At 36.0% G+C, this 19748-nt stretch overlaps 2 protein-coding genes across 6 annotated transcripts in view; one reads left to right on the forward strand and one right to left on the reverse strand.

Moving 5' to 3' along the window:
* Positions 1–19748, reverse strand: part of LOC134852833 (contactin-4-like) — a 207828-nt gene that overhangs the window by 31282 nt on the left and 156798 nt on the right. The window contains exons 4-12 of the mRNA XM_063868660.1: positions 18076–18272; positions 17241–17425; positions 15014–15263; positions 13835–14050; positions 13307–13527; positions 11235–11431; positions 10858–11045; positions 10284–10450; positions 9573–9762 (exon numbers count right to left, since the gene is read on the reverse strand). Of these exons, the coding sequence (XP_063724730.1) occupies positions 9573–9762; positions 10284–10450; positions 10858–11045; positions 11235–11431; positions 13307–13527; positions 13835–14050; positions 15014–15263; positions 17241–17425; positions 18076–18272 (1811 nt within the window). The remainder of the gene's footprint in view (positions 1–9572; positions 9763–10283; positions 10451–10857; positions 11046–11234; positions 11432–13306; positions 13528–13834; positions 14051–15013; positions 15264–17240; positions 17426–18075; positions 18273–19748) is intronic.
* Positions 4340–7963, forward strand: LOC134853245 (aquaporin-like). Of its 5 annotated transcripts, none has more exons than XM_063869216.1 (5): positions 4340–4473; positions 5786–6034; positions 6842–7095; positions 7321–7468; positions 7756–7963. In XM_063869216.1, exons 2-5 carry the CDS (start codon positions 5809–5811, stop codon positions 7896–7898), a joined length of 771 nt encoding a protein of 256 aa, XP_063725286.1. In that variant the 5' UTR covers positions 4340–4473; positions 5786–5808; the 3' UTR covers positions 7899–7963. The 5 variants fall into 5 exon arrangements, with proteins under 5 accessions (XP_063725286.1, XP_063725283.1, XP_063725285.1 ...); XM_063869213.1 differs by lacking the exon at positions 4340–4473 and adding an exon at positions 4942–5004 and having other exon boundaries at positions 5783–6034; XM_063869215.1 differs by lacking the exon at positions 4340–4473 and adding an exon at positions 4942–5004.

The raw sequence follows: 19748 nt of genomic DNA on the forward strand, positions 1-19748 counted from the left end.
ATAGCGATCCAGTACCCTTTCTTTTCAAGAAAAAATGCTATGATACAGCAAGCATTGAAAATTTCAATATAATCAGAATACTTTTGGTCAGCTCCTCATAAAATAATTCTCTTGTATGATCATTGCACAGCACACAATGGCAAAGCGGAGCTTTGTACCACATGCGATACATAAAAAACATGGCAAGGCAAGCTAGCCGAAAAAAAACCGGAAGTCAAAGTAAAATCATAGCCAACAGATAGTTGGCTACGAGCCAACGAACGCGAAAAAAAAACCAAAAAAAAAACTGACTTGTTTTAAAAAAAAACATCTACTTACGAATTTGAAAAAAAAAAATATAGATGTCCTCAAAGCTCTTTAAATTTCAAAAGCAGTTTATAATTGGCTCTTTCTTGATAAAAAATTAAACCAATTTGAGAAAACTTGATCATTGGCAAGTTTTTAGTCCGCTGGGAAATTCAAACTAAAGTCCACTTTCGAAACTAGAAATCTATCCCGTTTTTTCTGCGCCATTTCAGCAAAATTAGAGATTGCATTTTGCCTCCCTCTAGCAAGTGAATTTTAATTGAACTCAAACATTGTATATAAATCTAAGAGCATTCATATGTGCATTTATAAGTATGAATGCACTTCTTTTGTAATTAGCGCAATATAAGACTTTTCCTAGAACAAAAAATTAAAAACACGAGCAATATAAGAGTCTGAAATACGTTCATCGACTCTTAAAAAACTATATCACGACTGGTCATAAATGAAACTCAATTTAAAGCATTTAAGACTTTTCCTGGAAAAAAAATCACTACTTATATAAGGGTCTGAACTACGTTCATCGAAATATGCTCATTTTTGAAAAAATTCATATCACGATTGGTCTAGAATGAAACTCAATTTAGAGGAAGTATGTCGAGGAGGACATTTGCTAGCTTTAATCGAGTATTTTGACAAAATATAGACACAGCGGCGAATCAGCACTTCCCAAACAGAACGAGAAAACAGAAGCAAAGAACTCAGAAGTAAAATAAGCCTTGAAAATTTGACGCAATATGAGGCAACTCAGCCGATATAGCATTATCCCAAACATTTTACAGTGAATAAACCTTTGAATAAAAAAGAACTTTTATCCATATGGAGTTGGTGGTTATACAACCAAAATAAAAAACAATCTTCGACACAAAGGCGAAAATGGACTTCGCAAACACAAAGAAAAAAACCGTAAGTAGTGGCTTAATAATGGTCAAAAAATTGTAACAAAAAAGGGATTAGAACTTTTAAACTCGGACACCCAAGTACTTAAATCGACTGCCGTACAGGCCTCTCGAAGAGATGAGTCCTAAGGATTTGATGAGCCTCAGGTGATGAGCCAAGTTGTCCACGTGGAAAAAAATTCTCGCACCCGATTGCAGTACACTTTCTATCGCAAGTGTAATAATTGGATTTTAATGCCTTATTGTGGTACGTTTGTTCATGATACCACGTTCCATCGTGCCTTATGTATTTTTAGGATAACACACAGAGGTGAAGTTGTACTTCGCATACACAAGCAAAAATATGACCGATAACGCTACTGGGAAAAACTGAATGAGTAAAACTTAGAGTCTACAAAATTTCTCAAGTGAAGCACGCCAATTATAACGCATTAACACTACCAGCCAATTTGAAAGAAAAAAGAAATTTACTAAGTAAGAAGCCTCAATTTAAAGAGCAGTCTATGGAGCAATAATAGCACGAAAAAACTAAATGTAATTAAAATGAAATGAATTTTTTTTAATTTGAATTTTTTTATGAAAATCATCCCCCCACACGCCATATTAAGTACAAAGAGATAAATTTCGCTCCTAGTAACAAATCATTTATGACAAATAAAAGGCTAGTTAAAAAGTCGAAACTTGACTGACAAAAAACCACCCCGAGCACAAATACTCAGTTACTTTCGTTAGAAAGTCGGAACAATAATAGTGGTTGTTAAAAAGCTAAGCATTGGCTGTACTTAATAGCTGGTTATTGATCAAAACGAAAACTTTCAAAATGAACATATTTTATTGCAACAATATTTGCGACGCAACAATATTTGCGACTTAGATTGAAAAAAAATAATTCATGTTATAACACAAGCATTGCTTGTGTAAAGAACAACAGTGAGTTAGCGTGAAAAAGAAATGTCACAGCTCTAATTTTCATTTGTTATAACACAATCCCTTGAAAAAGCTGCTCACGATGTGACAACCTGAAAACAAAACAGGGCCAAAAGACAGTTGATAAAAGAATAATTAAGTCCTCCAAGAGTTTATCGGAGTTTACAGGAGTTTCCAATTAAAGCTTTCAATTTTCTGATAAGACATCGATCCAGTTTTCATCAACTTTAACCTGTCAACCGAGTTCATAATCACTTTGGCAACTGTCTACCAAGTTTAATACGCGCTTTCCGATTGAAAAAAGATGACACACAATCAATAGTTGGAAAAAAGTTAATGAACAAGGAAACCAAAAAAAAACTTTTATTAAGTTTACTTTCCAGCTTCAAAAAATTACTAAAATTTCCTAAATCTACTTGCTGGAAAATCTGAAAATCAAAACTAAACGCCAAGAAACAGAACTTATCTGCGATTTAATCTTTTGTTATAGGAGAAAGTAATCTGCATTCGATTTAAGCTGGCTTCTTCCCGAAATTTTTTTGAGGCTTCTTCCCGAAACAAACAAAAACCACACGACCCAAATGAGTACCAATCCACCTTTTTTAACACTCAACATGACAAAGCTCAAGTTATTTTTACGATTAATATTTGGTAAAACTCAATTTTCCCTTTTATCAATTCACATTAGAGAAATATTGATAAGTTTGATATCAGTAGACATTCAGATTTCACAAAAGCATCGAAGTCGAAAGTTTCCAGAGGCCAATCAATACTTTCTTAAAAACACAACTACCTAAGCTCGTTAGCTCATAACTATTGAAAAAATATAGATCAACGAACATCTGATTTAATTTTAGATTAAATTTATTTAATTTTAGATTTGATGATAGATTTAATTTAAGCTGATTTAGTTTTTTATCAAATGATATTGTGATTAAATTGAAACAAAACATGATCTGATAAACAGGTGCTTTCGAATATATTCAATGAAATTCTGTTCCGACCATACTAAGATGGGAAGGAACTATAGCGTAGGGTTGGTTTTTTCCACCCAGTTTTAGCTATCTCAAGGAAAAGTCGTAGAATGTCATTTGTGGTTTTGAATAAAACTCTTATTAGTGGTAATTCGGATTCCAAAAATCAAAATGTGTCGAAATAACCTGAATTTTTCCGTTTTTTCAGACTAATATACACAGAATAGAATAAATTCTACTGCAATTTTAATGATATTTTACCTAAAATGACCTCATTCTTGTACACTATTATCTAATTGCATTAATTACACAGAGGTTAAGCGTCGCTTCGTAAACACTAGCCAGAACACGACAAAAAGCAGCTATATAATGTGTGATAAGAAAAAGTAGAAATAAGCCTCGAATTAGTTAAAATTCGGCTACGTCCCGGGATCGATCTCTGACCGACTCCAACCTAGAGATTATGAGTCTCACGCACTAACCACTCAGCCACGGACGTTTAATAAAGCCACAAATAAAGCTAAGAACATATGCTATGAAATTTCCAATGCTACAGATCGTGATTATAGCAAAAGTGCCACAAAATAAGTGAACACTTTTATTTGCGAGTACGGTCAGAAAAAAAGGTTCGTACTAACACACTACTCTGCTCGCAAGTGTAAAAGTATCTGTCAGCGCCTTAGAATAAAATACAAATAAAAACTATCAAGAATCTTAATTTTCAACAGACTTTCCTCGACATTGATTTTAGCGAGAAAAGCGTAAAGACGAAATTTCCCCCCGCCAAAGCATTTCGACAAAGGCATAGCTTAATGTAGCTCAAGAAACTGAGGAGTCCTATTTAGCTTGGGTTTGAGGTAGACTCCTTTCACAAATTATTCCGGCCTAATATTTCATGTTTTGGTGACTGTTCATTTTTTGTAGTTCAAAATCCACGCCGTATCAGGGATGACGAAAACTGGTTCTGATTTTTTAGTTTCCTTTATGGATAGTCAAAAACGCGATGGATTTAATACCATGAATAGAATGTAATAGATACCATACTTAATTTAAAAGCCTAAGTGATAGTTTTCAATAGGACTCGCCGCTTCATTTAACTTCATTTAGACCATCAAGAAACACAGATAATAAATTGAGCAGTCATTTAGTTCGTCAGGGAGCCTAAAATTACAATCCACTTTTCAATGACGACGATTGATCAGAAAAAGTAAAAACTAATAGGCCAAATGTCAACTCAACTGGTTTCTGAGACAAAATTTAAAATTTAGAAATTGTTCTTATGTATATATAACAACGTTTCTGCTTCACCAAACCAAAGCAGATTTTGACTTGAAGAAGCTTCGAAAGACAAAGTTACCAGCTATCAGGTTAGCTTTGACTGATAAATTGATAAATCACACTGATCAATATATAGTTTTTTGAAATTTGTATAAAAAGTTTGATTATTTAGTATTTAGCCATTAGCTCGGATGCAGTGGTCGAATTTTCAAAAGAGCTGATCTAACAAATCGATTCTATGACATCAACTAAAACACCTATCATTTTTAGGATATTTTGGCATAAGCATAATATAATATCCATAGTAAACGCAAGATTACATCAAAACACAGGACCCTCCTTTTAGCAAGTAAAATACACCACAATAATCAAGTCATATTTCATGATTAACTAACCACTAAATACAAACCACTCAAAGCCTTGTTCAACAGCCAGCTTTCATCAAACCCTCGTACAAATTCTTCAAAACTAATTCCCACTCAGATCAATGGATTCCATCTTATTTCAAAACTACTTATCTAATTTCACAACTATCAGCCCATAAATAATGGGCTGTTACACTCTAAGAACTCTTTAATCATTGCAACCGAGCAAATGGAACATCACACCGGACGCTGCAGGTAATCATCTTTGAACACAAAATTTAACAAAAAACCCAAAAAAAACTTCTACAGCGAGTTTCCTTGTTCTGACCGGTAAGAATTACATCTTATTTATTTTTGTTGCATCTTGTAAAAACAGTTGAACGTAACTGCTAAACCCCAAAATGCGACAAAAAATGTCCAATATTTACAAATGTCAAAGGTGACAAGGAAAATGATGTTTTTAATGAGCAAAAAAAAACTTGGAAACAAAATGAATGAAACTGGAAAACAATATATTAATTTCGAACATAACGCGACGCTGGTTACCGAAAAAAAAAAAACGAAAACAATACAAAACTATCACATTTTTTCGCAAAAACCATTCCCATTGAATTAGCAGACACGATCGACAACGCCGCATTTTTTCACGAATAATAAACCATAGATAAAAGGCGTAGTCGTTCAAAAAAACCGTCAATTAAAAAAGTACTTTAATTAAAATTAATTTTTGACATCGCAGTTGAATAATAAGGCGAAGTCTTCTTCGGAAGAAAGGAGAACTTCACCGCATAATTTCAGACAACCGAAACCTGTCATTCATTATTTTTTTCAATTAATAATATTGTTTAGAAAAAGGAAAAACAACCTGACGGAAGTTACTGAATTTGCATGATAGCACATTTTCTTTTTGTCGACTTACCACAGTACGAAAACGAAAAAAATATTGGACCCAACGAAAAATTCATTAAGTCGTTGGATTCTTTAAAACTAAAAATTGTAACTTGAAGTTCATTCTACTCAAGTATTTAACCAGCAGGTGTTAATACAACAACAAGCACTATGCGGATTCTCGGTCGCAACTATTCGCTCGGCATGTCCGACCTGCGGACTCTCCCATTTTGGCGCGGAGTATTCGGGGAGTTCATCGGAACATTCTTCTTTCTCCTCTCTTGTCTAATCGGAGTATGGAGTCCAAATGACTTGGTAGCTGGATCTCTCGGAACTGGACTGTGTATTGCTGTGTTGGTCCATATGATTGACAGTGTTTCAGGAGCGAACATCAATCCAGGGATATTTTCTGCCAGCTAGTTACGTTTTTTAAGCGGTCTTAAAAATTCACATCATAAGCCCCATTTGTGCATCAGCATTAAATTTGATACCGGTGGGCACTGATATCTCATTTCAGCGTAAAACATAGCCAATCGAAGATTGAAAAAAATAATGAACGCAAGTAAACATAAAAACAACACTGACTTTCTTGAACAAATCTCATCTTTCGAATTTCAAAGAAAAAAATAGATGCCCTTTAATCTCTTTGAATTTCTATAACAATTTATGATTGGCGCTTGTTTGATAACATGAACCCAGCTAGAGAAAACTGGATCAATAGGTAAAGTTTTTTATTCCACTGGGAATTCTTAAAAACAAATTCCACTTTCGAAACTAGAAATCATTCACGTTTTTTCTCGCCATTTCCACGTGCGTATTGGGAGAGTGCAATTTACGTCATTTTCAGCAGATGAATTTCAATTGAACTCAAAAAGTCCATTATACCTAAGTGCATCAATACTTAAAGATTTTTTCCTGAACAAAAAATCAGCAAGACCTATATCAGAGTCTTCACTACGTTCATTACTCCTAATCGCAAAAAACTTAATTGATAAGACAATTTGTCATTTGAAAAACTAAGTGATTAGATTTGATCCTTACATTATGTGTATTCCAGATGAAACGGACATTTCTTTTGCCCACTATCTATCACTCGTTTTAACTTCTAGTTTTTCAAATATTTCTTGCACTCCGTGCTAATATCGCCACTCTTTTCAAAATAAGTCTTTGGCAATGAACACCATAATCAGAAAGTATCCGGCCGCAGCTGTATCTGTTGCACTCCTAGCCAACGGACAGATCTCACTCTTCAGATGTGCATTCTACATACTGGCTCAAATCGGGGGATCTGTAACTGGATCCGGACTGGTACTCCTGATGACGAGTGGTTCCTCTTTTAATGATACTACTGTGGATGGTGGTGTGGAGTTTGACAGCTGTGTTCCCAAGATGGAAGTTGGCTATGAGTGGCAAGGGATGGCCTACGAGTTTCTGTTCACGGGCATGCTCATCATGCAGGTATAGTTTTTTCTGTTCAATGACCCTACAAAAGTCTTCTTTCGCTTTGAGCGGAAAATTATTTAATATTAATTTAGGCTTCCAGCTTTGTAAATTTCCAACATTCAACAATAGCTCTCTATTAACTAAATTTGATCAATAAGGATTGCTGACAAACGATACGAAAGATAGAAGGACAACAGTCCCAACAAAACTATTTTTAGCCTTATTTCAGATTATTTATAGGTTCTTCGCTGCACTGACGAGGCCCGACCAGTGCAGAATGGAAACATAGCACTCAGTGTGGGTCTGGTGGTGGTCGTGACTAACTTATGTCTCATACCCATCACTGGGGGTCCCATAAACCCTGCGCGCATTACTGGACCAGCTATCGGTGAGCATACCTCCAAATTTGGCTCCAAAAAGTCAAGTTGGAAATCATTTAACGCACGCATTTCCATTCGACCAAACAATCGAAACAAACATAATCCACACAAAACTAAAAAAAAAATTGGTCTAAGTTTCGTAAGTAAAAACGTTTCGGAAAAAAAGAAAAACTTTTTGGAACAACAACCCGAAATTCTGAGTTTTAATTGAAGGCCTTTCATTGTTTTGAAATTTTCTACGATGCCGTCCGGCTGACAGAATTTTTCTTTGCGAAGAGTTATAGATCCAATTTAGTATCTGGCCAGACGTCCCAACTTGGCTTCTACTTGGTGGGTGAGTTCGCTGCTTCTATCATCACCCCACTTGTGTATTGCCCCCTGTTGACTGGGATACCACCCAGAGAGGACAAACCGGGAAGAGGAGGAGGACAAGGCTGATAGAATAACTCTGTGACAGATGAGCAACGATGTGCGAGTTACAACAACATTGCATACACACACACTTCGACTCTATTTGATTGTCTTTAACTTATATGTTCGCACGTTGAATGTTCTAACATATGCTGCCCCGGTTTCAAATCCAAATACATTTTCCTTCAAATTTTGTTGTAAAAAGCATTCTCATCTTTTGGGTCGTCATATTATAACGCAGACGCAAGATTCAATTTGCAGTCCTTAACTCGCGAGGGGTCCAAATTTAAAATAGGGTCCTGTGTTATCTGTCTTATCAAAAGAACTCTGAAATGTAAATTCGGAACGAGAAATCGATTACACGTTTTTTCGCGCCGTTTCAGCATTCATAATTCGAGAAAGCGTTTTGCCTTCCTTCTAGCAAATGAACTTGAATTGAGCTGAAAAAGGCATATAAGCCTAAGGGCATTCACATGTGCATTTATAAGTATCAATGCACCTCTTTTGATACTAGAGCATTTTAAGACTTTTCCTTGAAAAAAATAATCAGGACTTATGAAAGAGTCCAAACTACGTTCATCGACTCGTAAAAAACTGATATCACAATTGGTATCGAATGCAATTCGATTTATAGGAATTGAAAAATAGAAAAATAGGAGTGTATTTTGCCTGCCTTCTAGCAAATGAACTTGAATTGAACTCAAACATAGCCAACAGACAGTTGGAAAAGAGTCAGTAAACGCAAGTAAACAAAAAAACATTAACTTTTGTTTTGACATCAAAAAAAAACATTGACTTTTGTTTTCTAAGAAAAAAAAACAGATGGCCTTGAAGCTATTTGAAAACCTAGAACAATTTATGACTGGCTAAAATTAAGATTTGATAAAAATTAACCCAATTTGAGAAACCTGAATCAAAAGGTAAAATTTTTATTTCGCTGGGAAATCTGATACTTAAATCCATTTTTGAAATTAGAAGTCAATCACGTTTTTCGCGACCTTTACAATTTTGCTGTTCGATAGTGGAGTTTGCCTTTTAAGAACGTGAATGAGATGAACTTAAAAGAAACTAAAAGCGAAATCAAACCGCGAAAAGAAAAATTGAGCCTAAACAAAATTCAAATTTTTCCCAAAAAAACTCATCACGACCTATTTAAGAGTCTGAACTACGTTACTCGACTCTCAATTACACATACAATGCTTAGACTCTTGATAGAGCGATTTCCAGTAGTTGCTAATTTAAGTAATTAAATTTGAATTTTCAAGAAAATGAGCGTGTCACACTGAGGTGAAGCTTTTGACAAACACCAGCGAGAACACGACCAAAAAGTAGTTCTATAAAATGCAATAATAAAAAGTAGAAATAAGCTTTAATTTAGTCAAAACTCGGCTACGTCTCGGATTCAATTTCCGACCAATCGCGACCCAGAGATTACGAGTCTCACGCACTAACCACTGAGCCACGGACGCTTACTTGATCACAAACACTAGCCCCAAATAAAGCAGAGAACAGATGCTATGAAATTTCCAATGCTACAGATCGTGACCAGCATAAATTGTTCAAGTGATTGTGTTAAGCAAATTGTTAGCCCGGAAAAAACCTATATTGGATAACGTTTGCTAATCGCAAGCGTAATAAACACCAGAGTATGCTTTTTTCAAGCAGATGAATGGCCTGGCCTCTATTAGAAAACTAGCCGACCTTTCCACTTGAGTCCTTTGATGTGGAGGCGTCAATTGTAGTATTCTTTCGTTGAGTTGCCACACGAACACTCCGTCAGTCTCGCTTGGACTTCTCAGTCTACACTGCATGTCCACTGTCCTGTTGAGAAGCACTGTGTACTGCTGGCTGCCATCTATTGCACTGGATCCAGTCTCCAGGGACAGGGGTGCTAAAAGAGAACAGATATTAAAAAAGAACAAGTAAACCTGAGTCGAAAGATTGACGCTGAAGATGATTAGTCGCACGGGTCAATTAGTTCATTTTCCAAAAGGCACAACTTTTCACAAGCTATACAAAACCAAGCGTAGGGCAGTTCAGCGGATTTAACTTTGAGAACTATTTCTTATCTCAATGTTACACGAGAACAAAATTTGAGCCACCAGTTAAAAATTTGAGATTTGCCAAATAAAACTCTGACTATATTGTCACTCTTTCGTAGGATTTTGAATAATGAATTCTGATTGGCAATCATAAATTTCTATCAACTTATTCCTTTGGCCATGGCAAATCTCAAAAACGCTTCAGTTCTATGTGGTCTTTTACCTCTTACGCCCAAAACGAACAACATTACTGACTCGAGCTAGACAAAGTCCATTCAAGAAATCAAACGCAAATTCATTTCATTTCCTCGATCACATTGCAAAATTGAAAAAATGAGATAAAGGAAAAAGGCCCGCTGGATGTACTTACGAAGCACCCTCAACATGTAGGTGTTATCCCTTGATCCTCCGGCTGTGGCTTTGCAGATGTAGCTGCCGGCGTCGTCCTGTTGCACATTGGTGATCAGTAAAGTCCCATTGGGATACACTGTGTACTTGGGAAACTGTCCTGTCGAATTACTCACAACCAGATTGGATCTGAACAAAAATTAACTCACTTTTCAACCACACCCTTCATCATATTTTGATTTTAATTAACATTCATTTTGAAAAATCACACAATTTGCATTAAAACCGAACAAATATTCTTTACGCGAATAAACCAATTACGAGGTTAAAAAATCTTTTCGTGCGAGATCAAAAAAAAGGCTAGCCTCAAAAAATTAAACAGCGTTTTTTTAATCCAGTATGAAAAACTTATTAATTGCCACCCTGTTTTTCGAAAGCATAACAAAATCAGGACACATGGCAACGGTATATTTCGAGATTGTGACCAAAGCGTAATTCCTTTTTTATTTGAACAAAATTGAACAATTAAGAGGTTCAAAGCAAGTTTAAATTGTTTGACTCATTTACACCATCATATCTAAGTGAAAATTACAAACCTGGTCCACTGGAAGACAGGTGATGCTAGAGAGAATGGCTTGCAGTGTATCTGCACTATCTGCCCCTGTCCGGCTTCCACATTCACATCCACTGGGGGTTCCAACTGGTACTCAAACAGAGGCTCCATCGACAGCACTCTCACTGTGCTTGTACTCACCACTGACCCATGCTCATTCGAAGCCTCACACTGCAACACAAAAAACATCAGCAAATAATACATAAATATTTAAAGTGCTTAACGACTTCGACGTGTAAACATAATTGCTACAAGCTTTTTTTATACAATTCTCGTGCAATTTCTCTATTATTTTTGACTAATACGACAAAAAACAACGAGAGGGAAAAGCAACTCAAGCATTGGCAGAAATCAACACACCTGGTACACGCCATTGTTGCCTATCTCCGCCAGAGTGATCTCATAACTGTTGTCCTGTACTGACCTCTGTCTGTTTCCATCAATGTACCAGTGGTACGTTGGGGCTGGCTCCCCATTAGCCTCACAAGACAGGGTCATCTCCTGGCCGGGTCTAAGGGCGATCATTTTGGGCAAAGATGTGAGCAGGAAGGGGACAGCTGCAAACATTGATTAGACACTCAAAATACAATCTTCGCTCATTTCACCCCTCTACAATTTTTAGCAAATTTAGCACCTAATATCTCGCACACGAATTCCCGTGATAGATATCAGGCGTCACGTGTCACAAGTCAAAAAATAAAACGGGCGACTCGTGCAATATACTCAAAAAAATCACGGATATTTAAAGCTTCAGCTTTACTTACAAAATTAATGGAAGCGGATCTTCGTGAAACATTTTACCTTAAAATTGCAGCCACCAAAATTCAACAGTGAAAAACTTATGCATTCGATAATATTTAATCCATTAAAATAGTTTTAGTTTACATAAAATGATAACATGGAAAACTTCTTCAAGCAATCTAGTTATTACAAAACAAGCATAGCCAACTGACAGTTGGAAAAGAGTAATGAACGCAAAGAAAATAAAAAAAACTGACTTGTTTTTTTTTTTCAAGAGCCTTCAAAATTTGAATTTCGAAGAAAAAATAGATGGCCTTAAAGCTCTTTGAATTCGTAGAACATTTTATGATGAACTTGTTTGTTTAAATTAAGTTATTTTTAACAAAAAGTGTCCATCATTAATTGTTCTACAAATTCAAAAAGCTTTAAGGCCATCTATTTTTTTCTTCGAAATTCAAAAGTTGAAGGCTCTTAAAAATCATAGCCAACTGACAGTTGGAAAAGAGTAATAAACGCAAAGAAACTGAAAAAAACTACTTGTTTTTTCAAAAATCTTCAAGTTTGAATTTCGAATAAAAAATTAGATGGCCTTACAGCTCTTTGAATTTGTAGACTTTCTTGTTAAAAAAAACTAATTTGAGAAAACTGGATCAATAGGTAAAACTTTTATTTAGCTGGGAAATCTGATAATTAATTTCCATATTCAAAATCAGAAGTCGATCACGTTTTGCGTGACCTTTACAATTTTGCTGTTCAATAAAGGAGTTTGCCTTCCTTTTAACAATAAAAATGCACTAAAACTTAAAAAAAAAACAAGTCAAGCCGCGAAAAATCAAAATTGAGAGTGAAAAAATTTCAATACTTTTCCTGAAAAAAAACACAGAAAAAAATCAGCAAGACCTATATAAAAGTCTTCACTACGTTCATTTTTTTAACTTATTTTTTAGTTTCCTTGCGTTCATTACTCTTTTCCAACTGTCAATTGGCTATGTTCGTTTTGTTATTACTAGATTGCTTGAAGTTTTCCATGTTATCATTTTATGTCAGCTAAAACTATCGAATATTATCGAATGCATGATTTTTTCACTGTTGAATTTTCGTGACTGCAAATTTAAGGTAAAATATTATCGAATGCACGATTTTTTCACTGTTGAATTTTCGTGACTGCAAATTTAAGGTACAATATTATCGAATGTATGATTTTTTCACTGTTGAATTTTCGTGACTGCAAATTTAAGGTAAAATGTTTCACGAGGGTTTATCCGCTTCCATTGATTTCGTAAGTAAAGCTGAAGCTTTAAATATCCATGATTTTTAAAGCTTTAGCTTCAATTTAATTAACCCTATTTGAGAAAACTGGATCAATACTTTTATTTCGCTGGGAAATCATTTCGCTGGCAAAACTTTCATTTCGCTGGGAAATCTGATAAATAATTTCAATTTTCGAAATGAGTAGTCGATCACGTTTTTCGTGACCTTTACACTTTTGCTGTTCAATAGTGGAGTTTGCCTTCCTTTCAACCATGGAAATACACTGAACTTAAAAAGAAATCACAAGTTAAGCCGCGAAAAATCAAAACTTAGCATGAACAAATTTCAAGACTTTTTCCTTAAAAAAAAAATCAGCAAGATCTATATAAGAGTACTCACTGCGTTCATTACTCTTAATCAAAAATGGAGATGAGACTTACAATAAACAGTGACTTGGAATCCGTAGTCATCGAAATTCCTCTGCAGGCTATCATCATCGAACACAGTGCACCTGTACTCTCCAGAGTCTGTCAGCTCCACTTTCTCCAGGAACAGATTCACTCCCCCGTTCAGGTAGAGGGGCTCAGGGGCATCACGGGGTCTCTGAGAGGGCAGGTCCCACGTCACAGAGTACTTACGACTGTAGGAAGTGCCAGTAGCTCTTTAGAACAAAAAAGAGAATTACGATCAAACGAATTAAATAAATATTTGTAGATAGCAATAATAACAAATTGTTTCTAGTATAGGCTCATATTCATCAAACTGATTTATTAATAACCTTTAAGAGATAGAAAAACGGTCTGGAAGATCGCTATTAGCAAAAAAAACTATTTCTGAGAGACGTTTTTTTGATCCCGTGATGCTTGCTTCCCTTGATTCAACTTGTACCAATTTATCACAAACAAAATCACAACCAAGAATCCATTCCGGAGCAACGAACAATACTTCAAAAAATAATAAGTTCTTACCCCGCTTTGAACCCACAAGTGAGTGTGAGATTGAAGCCCCTCTGGATCTTTATACTGGACTCCCTGTTCACTATGTTTGGCTCCTTGTCCGAGGGATACCCACTGCTGAAGGTCACATCCAGTGCATTGGTGGTGACCCAGTCGAAAGCCCCGTCCAGTTGGATGGGTTCAAATATGTTGCGATACATACACGTGTACAGTCCTGTGTCGTCTGGCCTATAAGAAAAAAATTTCAATCTCATTCAATAGCTTAAAATTGTAACCTTTATAAACACCAAGATCTCAACAAAATCATTGCACTTAATTTATTTGACAGAAAAGATGGATCTCTCTATCCCTCTTTTGCAGTAGGTGGGAGATTCGTTCGGATGTACAAAATTTACATATAACCAATCGTTGAGCTAGATCTTTATAGGGGTGGCAATTCTTTACTAGGTATCATAGGTGACAGGATAAATAACAAAAGCCGTAACCTTAAATACAAAATAGGAAAGACCGCTAGCTTAACAATGACATTAACTTCAAAAGTCAAAACTAATTACCTTGAAAACATATCATTTTAATTTATACTTATGAAAAAAGCAGTAATGCACAATCAGTGTATTGTATTGTTCCGACCACTTCGCGGGGTTGGAAGGAATTAAGGCGTACGGTGTGTTTCCAGCCAATTTGACTACATCAAACAAATCTCGTAGGTAGTCAAATATGGTCTCCTATTGATCGAGACTCGGAAAGTTTAACCTGTGTTGACTTCTTGGCTATTTTTGATTCTCCGACCCATTTTGGTTTTGTTTTTAGTTAACTATAGTTAGGGAACCTTAGTTAACTATTTCCAAGAGATTTTTATTCCAGTTAAAATTATCATTTATACATTACTGAAAGGGTGTGGTTTTTCGGTCACGACCAATTTGATTTTCCGAGCTCTCCGAAAATATTATAAAGACCCTCCAGAAAATGTTCCAGAAAATGTTCGACCAAAAAACTGCGCTAGTTATATTTAGTTTAAATTTAAATTTAGTTATATTGGCCTTTAGAAAACTTTTGATGCTAGCCAGCCAAAAATGGACCCTTTGGAAAACCTTGGCAACCAGAATTGAGGGGCCGGGCGGGGGGTAACGCCTCTTCTATGTTAGGCACGCGACAGGTGATATGAATTACAAGCCAGAAGTCTAGACTTACGCAGGTTGGAGGAAGTAGAGATCTCCATTCCTCACATGTACAAACTTATTAAAGTCACTTGTTTCTGTGATGTACTCTTGCAGTGGCATATTTCCCAGTCCAGTGTAGTCCCTCTTCCACATGAACTGCAGTCCAGGCACCCCTCTGGGGGGAGTGACTTCTCCCTCGCACATGAGTCGCTGGGTCTCGGAGGTGGTGAAGGTGATCCGTCTCTCGGCCACAGTTAAACGGTCTCGCTTCACGGGCGTGGCTGAACACAATCATATGACATACATCACACACAACTGCAAGTATATAAACTTCACATACACAAAATAATGAAAAATACGTTAAAGAGCCAAGATTATGAATAAAGAAGGAACACTTAGTTATGGTTACCTAATAGCATTCTGCATACTTAAATTTTCAATTGCATTTAATTGCCTTAAGCACGCTTATATTTAGTTAAAATATGTGAAATGGCAAAAGACACTTCCAAATAGCTAGGAGAGAGCATTGCTGTCAGCAATCAACAAGCGCAGCCAAGAACAATTCAGCCGAATAAAAACGCATCTGATCGTGGATCTCCATCATCGTCTGGCTAACCGTCATACGGGATGGGCTGAGCCTCATCGACATGAAGCTTCATCATGCTGATGAAAGAAAAGAAGAGGCGAGGGCTCTGTGGGAATTGGACTTTAAGTTTGCATGCGCATCAAGAAAGAGCGGATGACGGTTCGATTTGAAAAATCGCAACAAACTGTTTTCCAAAAAATTCTTGGAAAATAGGCGATGACGGTTAGAACAATTCAAAACGCATGACGCAATCATGTGGTAAAAAAAAAAGAAAAAAAATCGAATCCTTTCTTGTTGACTTCAAGTGAAACGAAGAAACAAAAGAATTTTTAAAAAATCTTAATATCTCAATTAGCTACAGAGGAGCTAAGCTCTTTATTATACTTAGACAAAATTCCTTCATTCCAAAAAAATTTTGATCAAGTTTCCAATTCAGATATTCAATGCATTGTCCACGAAATTCGTGATTTGTTTATATTAAGCAATGAAGAGCTAATCAAATTTGTTTTTTGTTGACATTTCTTTTGGATGCAAGGATAATGCCGAAGAATGACAGATGCGGAATGCCTACATGTTTCAAGTTTTTTTGAATATAATGTTATATGGTTTTCAATGTGTTTTCGGCGTTTTGAAAACCCCACTTGGGCTTGTTCGCTTGTTACTGCCGCATGGTCTCAGTTAGGTGTCTACTGACCGTTTAGCCCCCAATCAGTTCTACTGATGATAGAGAGGCTTCAAGGGAAGGGAAACCATTAGTAGAAGCAGTATCCGTAAAGTGAACAAGTTCTAGTTTTGTTTTTGAAACCGAATAGAGGTGCCTAGGACTAGCGAGTTTCAGAAATTATGAGTGATTAATTTGAACTTTTTCTTATTTAATTTGGTTTTATACCGACAACGATTGAACAATCATTTTAAATATTGATGCAGAGCGTGGACCTTATATCATTAACCTGTCTAGACAATGCCATGGATTTGCTGCTTTTTGTTTATTCAAACTTAAGTATTTTTTCCAATATCTTCTTTTATGTTTTCAGATTTATATATTTTTCTTTTTCTTTGAAGCTCTCAAATTTCGTATTTCATTTGATAAAACGGGCAGTGCTCTGTAACCCAATTGGGTTCGTTAACTGTCCCCTCACTGGTTCTGGTGCTTCATGTTTAAATTCACGTTATATGCATATTTATCATTAACAAAATGAGAAATGAATTCTTTCTCTCTTCAATATTAAATCGCACAAAAAATTCGGTTTTTTTCACAGAAAAACTTGGGCCATTTTTTTGTAACGCAATTACTCGGACCATTACAGGACAGGACCAAATTACCATCAATTCGTAAAAATTGCTTGAATTAGTAAAAATTCATTCTAACGTAAAAAAAACAACCCACAAAAATTATGCCCAACTTAAATGTTCAAACCAGAAAGTTTGCCAATTTCCAAAAAGTAATGCTCCTGGCCGCAACCGAACCCCTAGCTTTGTTGTCCTAAGCATGCGCATTATCACTACGCTCGCAGGATCAACCGACAAAAACACTAACCGACAAAAGTACTCGCAGGATCAATGGTAATCCCGATTGAATTGCTGTCTAATAATAATTCGACATTTGAGACGGCCTTTTAAACAATAGATTAGTCCTTAATAGTTGGATGGGTGATGTATCGAAATGACTCACTGCCTGCCCTGAGTCTTGTCTCCCGGCTGACAATAGTGGCCAGTCTGTTTCTGGCGTAGCACCTGTACACTCCTGCGTCCTCCCTCCTCGGCCGGTGGATATTGAGCCGACCACTCACTATCGATATCCTTGGGTCATTCTCGTCAATGCTTATCTCCTGGCCGCCAGTTATCGATTTACGCCACCTGATAAATACATTTTCTTCTATTCATTTGATGTGACATGTGTTTTTGTTGAAAGATTGCGAAGTTTGACATAAAACCGAGGCTGAACTTTGCTAACAAAAGCATCAAAAACTGGCATAATGGAGTTTTATGGCAAGAAAAAGCAAAAGTAGGTCATTAAACTTTGAAAAACAAAACCAAATGAGACATCAGGATTCGAACCTTCGACAAAGATTTAGAGTCCAAAGTCTTGCAAAATGTCCTTACTGTCTTTCAAACACAAGCCACCGATAAAACGAATAAAACACATGAGCAGCATACAGATATTGCATTCAAATCATTTCAAAAATAGGTGAAATATAACAACCGTTTTCTTGTGTTTAAAACAAAAAAAAACAGCCCAAAGCAGTTTTCAAACCAATCGAACGCAGTTTTGGAAATCAGCCGAAAGCAGAATCAAAGAATGTCCGCTCCTAAGCTGTTGAATATTTAATAAACGTCGTCACCCCACTTGCCGCCACACAAAAAAGCATGACAGCTAGCCTTCATTGAAATTGAATTTATTATAAAACACCCAACATCTCAAGCGCCAATTCTGTTCATTAAGTTTTATGCGCAAAAAAACTCTACTACCTGGCTACAATAGCTTGGCTAATTTTGATTAAACTTACTCGTAGAACACATGTGAGTCGTAGTCGTAGCTCTGTGCTCTGCAGTTGAGACTGACAGAGTAGTTTGCATTGTCATTCTCCGCATTCATCCACCACTCAGAAGGAGGCTCCACCACCCAGAATAGAGACTGGTAAGTGGCGCTCAGATCAGTCGAGAACTCACTCATGTAGTCCCACTCTGACATGAAGCAACGCACCTGACAAGAAAGAATAAAAGAAAATAGTCAGTCGCTGTTATATCCCGCAGAATGTTCCGACTACAATAATCACTCCAAAAGGAAAGTAATGAAAAGCATTTCAAATACCCATCACTACATGTCCTTTTCTCTCCGTGAATTGGTCCAATCAAAATTAATCGCAGATGAATCGTTTTTCGACTTTGGATTGAGGTCATTGATATTTTAAAAATGCTATAGACATTTATTTCTTCGACCACAATTAATAGAACAAAGAAAATAAAAGAAATTTTCTTAGAAAGGATTTATAAAACGATCTAAATTACAACCCAGAGGCGAAGCGGAGCTCCGCATCACTTGCGATTAAACACAAAAATAAAAACAGAAGCAGAAATAATGGAAAACGTTAAAAAAATAGGTCTACCAAGAAATAAATTTTCGCATGTCTCCATAGAATTTCATTCTAGGCTAACATGATAGAAATTTGAAAATTAAATTAGCAGCGGAAAAAACTTACGAAGAGGAAATAAATCCGTCAATCTTTATGAAGACACAAGTTGAGCAGAAAAAAATGATTTCATAAAAGTCTTTACAATTTCAAGTCTCACCTGAGACTAGAATGAACAACATTTGCACTTTCAACTACAGAGTAAGTTGCCTACAGCGCAAGAGAAAAAAAATCATTTATGTGGCAACTAAGCAGACAATTTTTGAGCAGACACCTGTTGAGCCGAAAAACAAACCGACTTTTTAAAAAAAAGAAACATTTCAAGTCCACCTCCCTGAACACTCAAAGAACAACACTTGCGTTTGCATTGAAAGTTGCTTACAGGACAAACAAGATTTGTGATGTGGCAACTGAGCCGACAAAATTTTAGCAACAATTCAATTTTTATCGAACTTATTGTTCAATTGCATATATACTGAAAAAACACGGTCAGGCTACGAGTCGAACCCCAGACCATAGGGTACAAAATCGACGGCGTTATTCGAGGCCGAGTGAGGTTGTGAAGGCTCAATAAAAAAGCAAGTTGAAGAAAAGTTAACTTGTGTAAGAAAATTTGTTTCCTGGAAAAAGTCTTGTTCCCAATTTCAAGACAGTTGCTTTCGAGTTTGTAATGAAACCTGATTTAGTCGAATAGGATTTTTGCCATCGAAACAACGCAATACAAGTTCATTGTGCCATAAAAAATAATCTGAAATCGTTTAATAAAAGAATAAAAGAGAATAGTCAGTCGCTGTTAAATCCCGCAGAATGTTCCGACTACAACAATCACTCCAAAAGGAAAGTAATGAAAAGCATTTCAAATACCCATCACTACATGTCCTTTTCTCTCCTTGAATTGGTCCAATCAAAATTAATCGCAGATGAATAGTTTTTCGACTTTGAATTGAGGTCATTGATATTCTAAAAATGGTATAGACATTTATTTCTTCGACCACAACTAAAATAGAACAAAGAAAATAAAATAAATTTTCTTAAAAAGGATTTATAAA

This window comes from Symsagittifera roscoffensis, chromosome 8 (genome assembly GCF_963678635.1).
Source record: "Symsagittifera roscoffensis chromosome 8, txSymRosc1.1, whole genome shotgun sequence".
Taxonomy (NCBI): Eukaryota; Metazoa; Xenacoelomorpha; order Acoela; family Convolutidae; genus Symsagittifera; species Symsagittifera roscoffensis.

Coding starts and splice junctions, on each gene's coding strand:
- LOC134853245 (XM_063869216.1), top strand. CDS start 5,809: ATGCGGATTCTCGGTCGCAACTATTCGCTCGGCATGTCCGACCTGCGG. Junction 7,096..7,320: donor CGGGCATGCTCATCATGCAG/GTATAGTTTTTT, acceptor GATTATTTATAG/GTTCTTCGCTGCACTGACGA. Junction 7,469..7,755: donor CATTACTGGACCAGCTATCG/GTGAGCATACCT, acceptor GATCCAATTTAG/TATCTGGCCAGACGTCCCAA.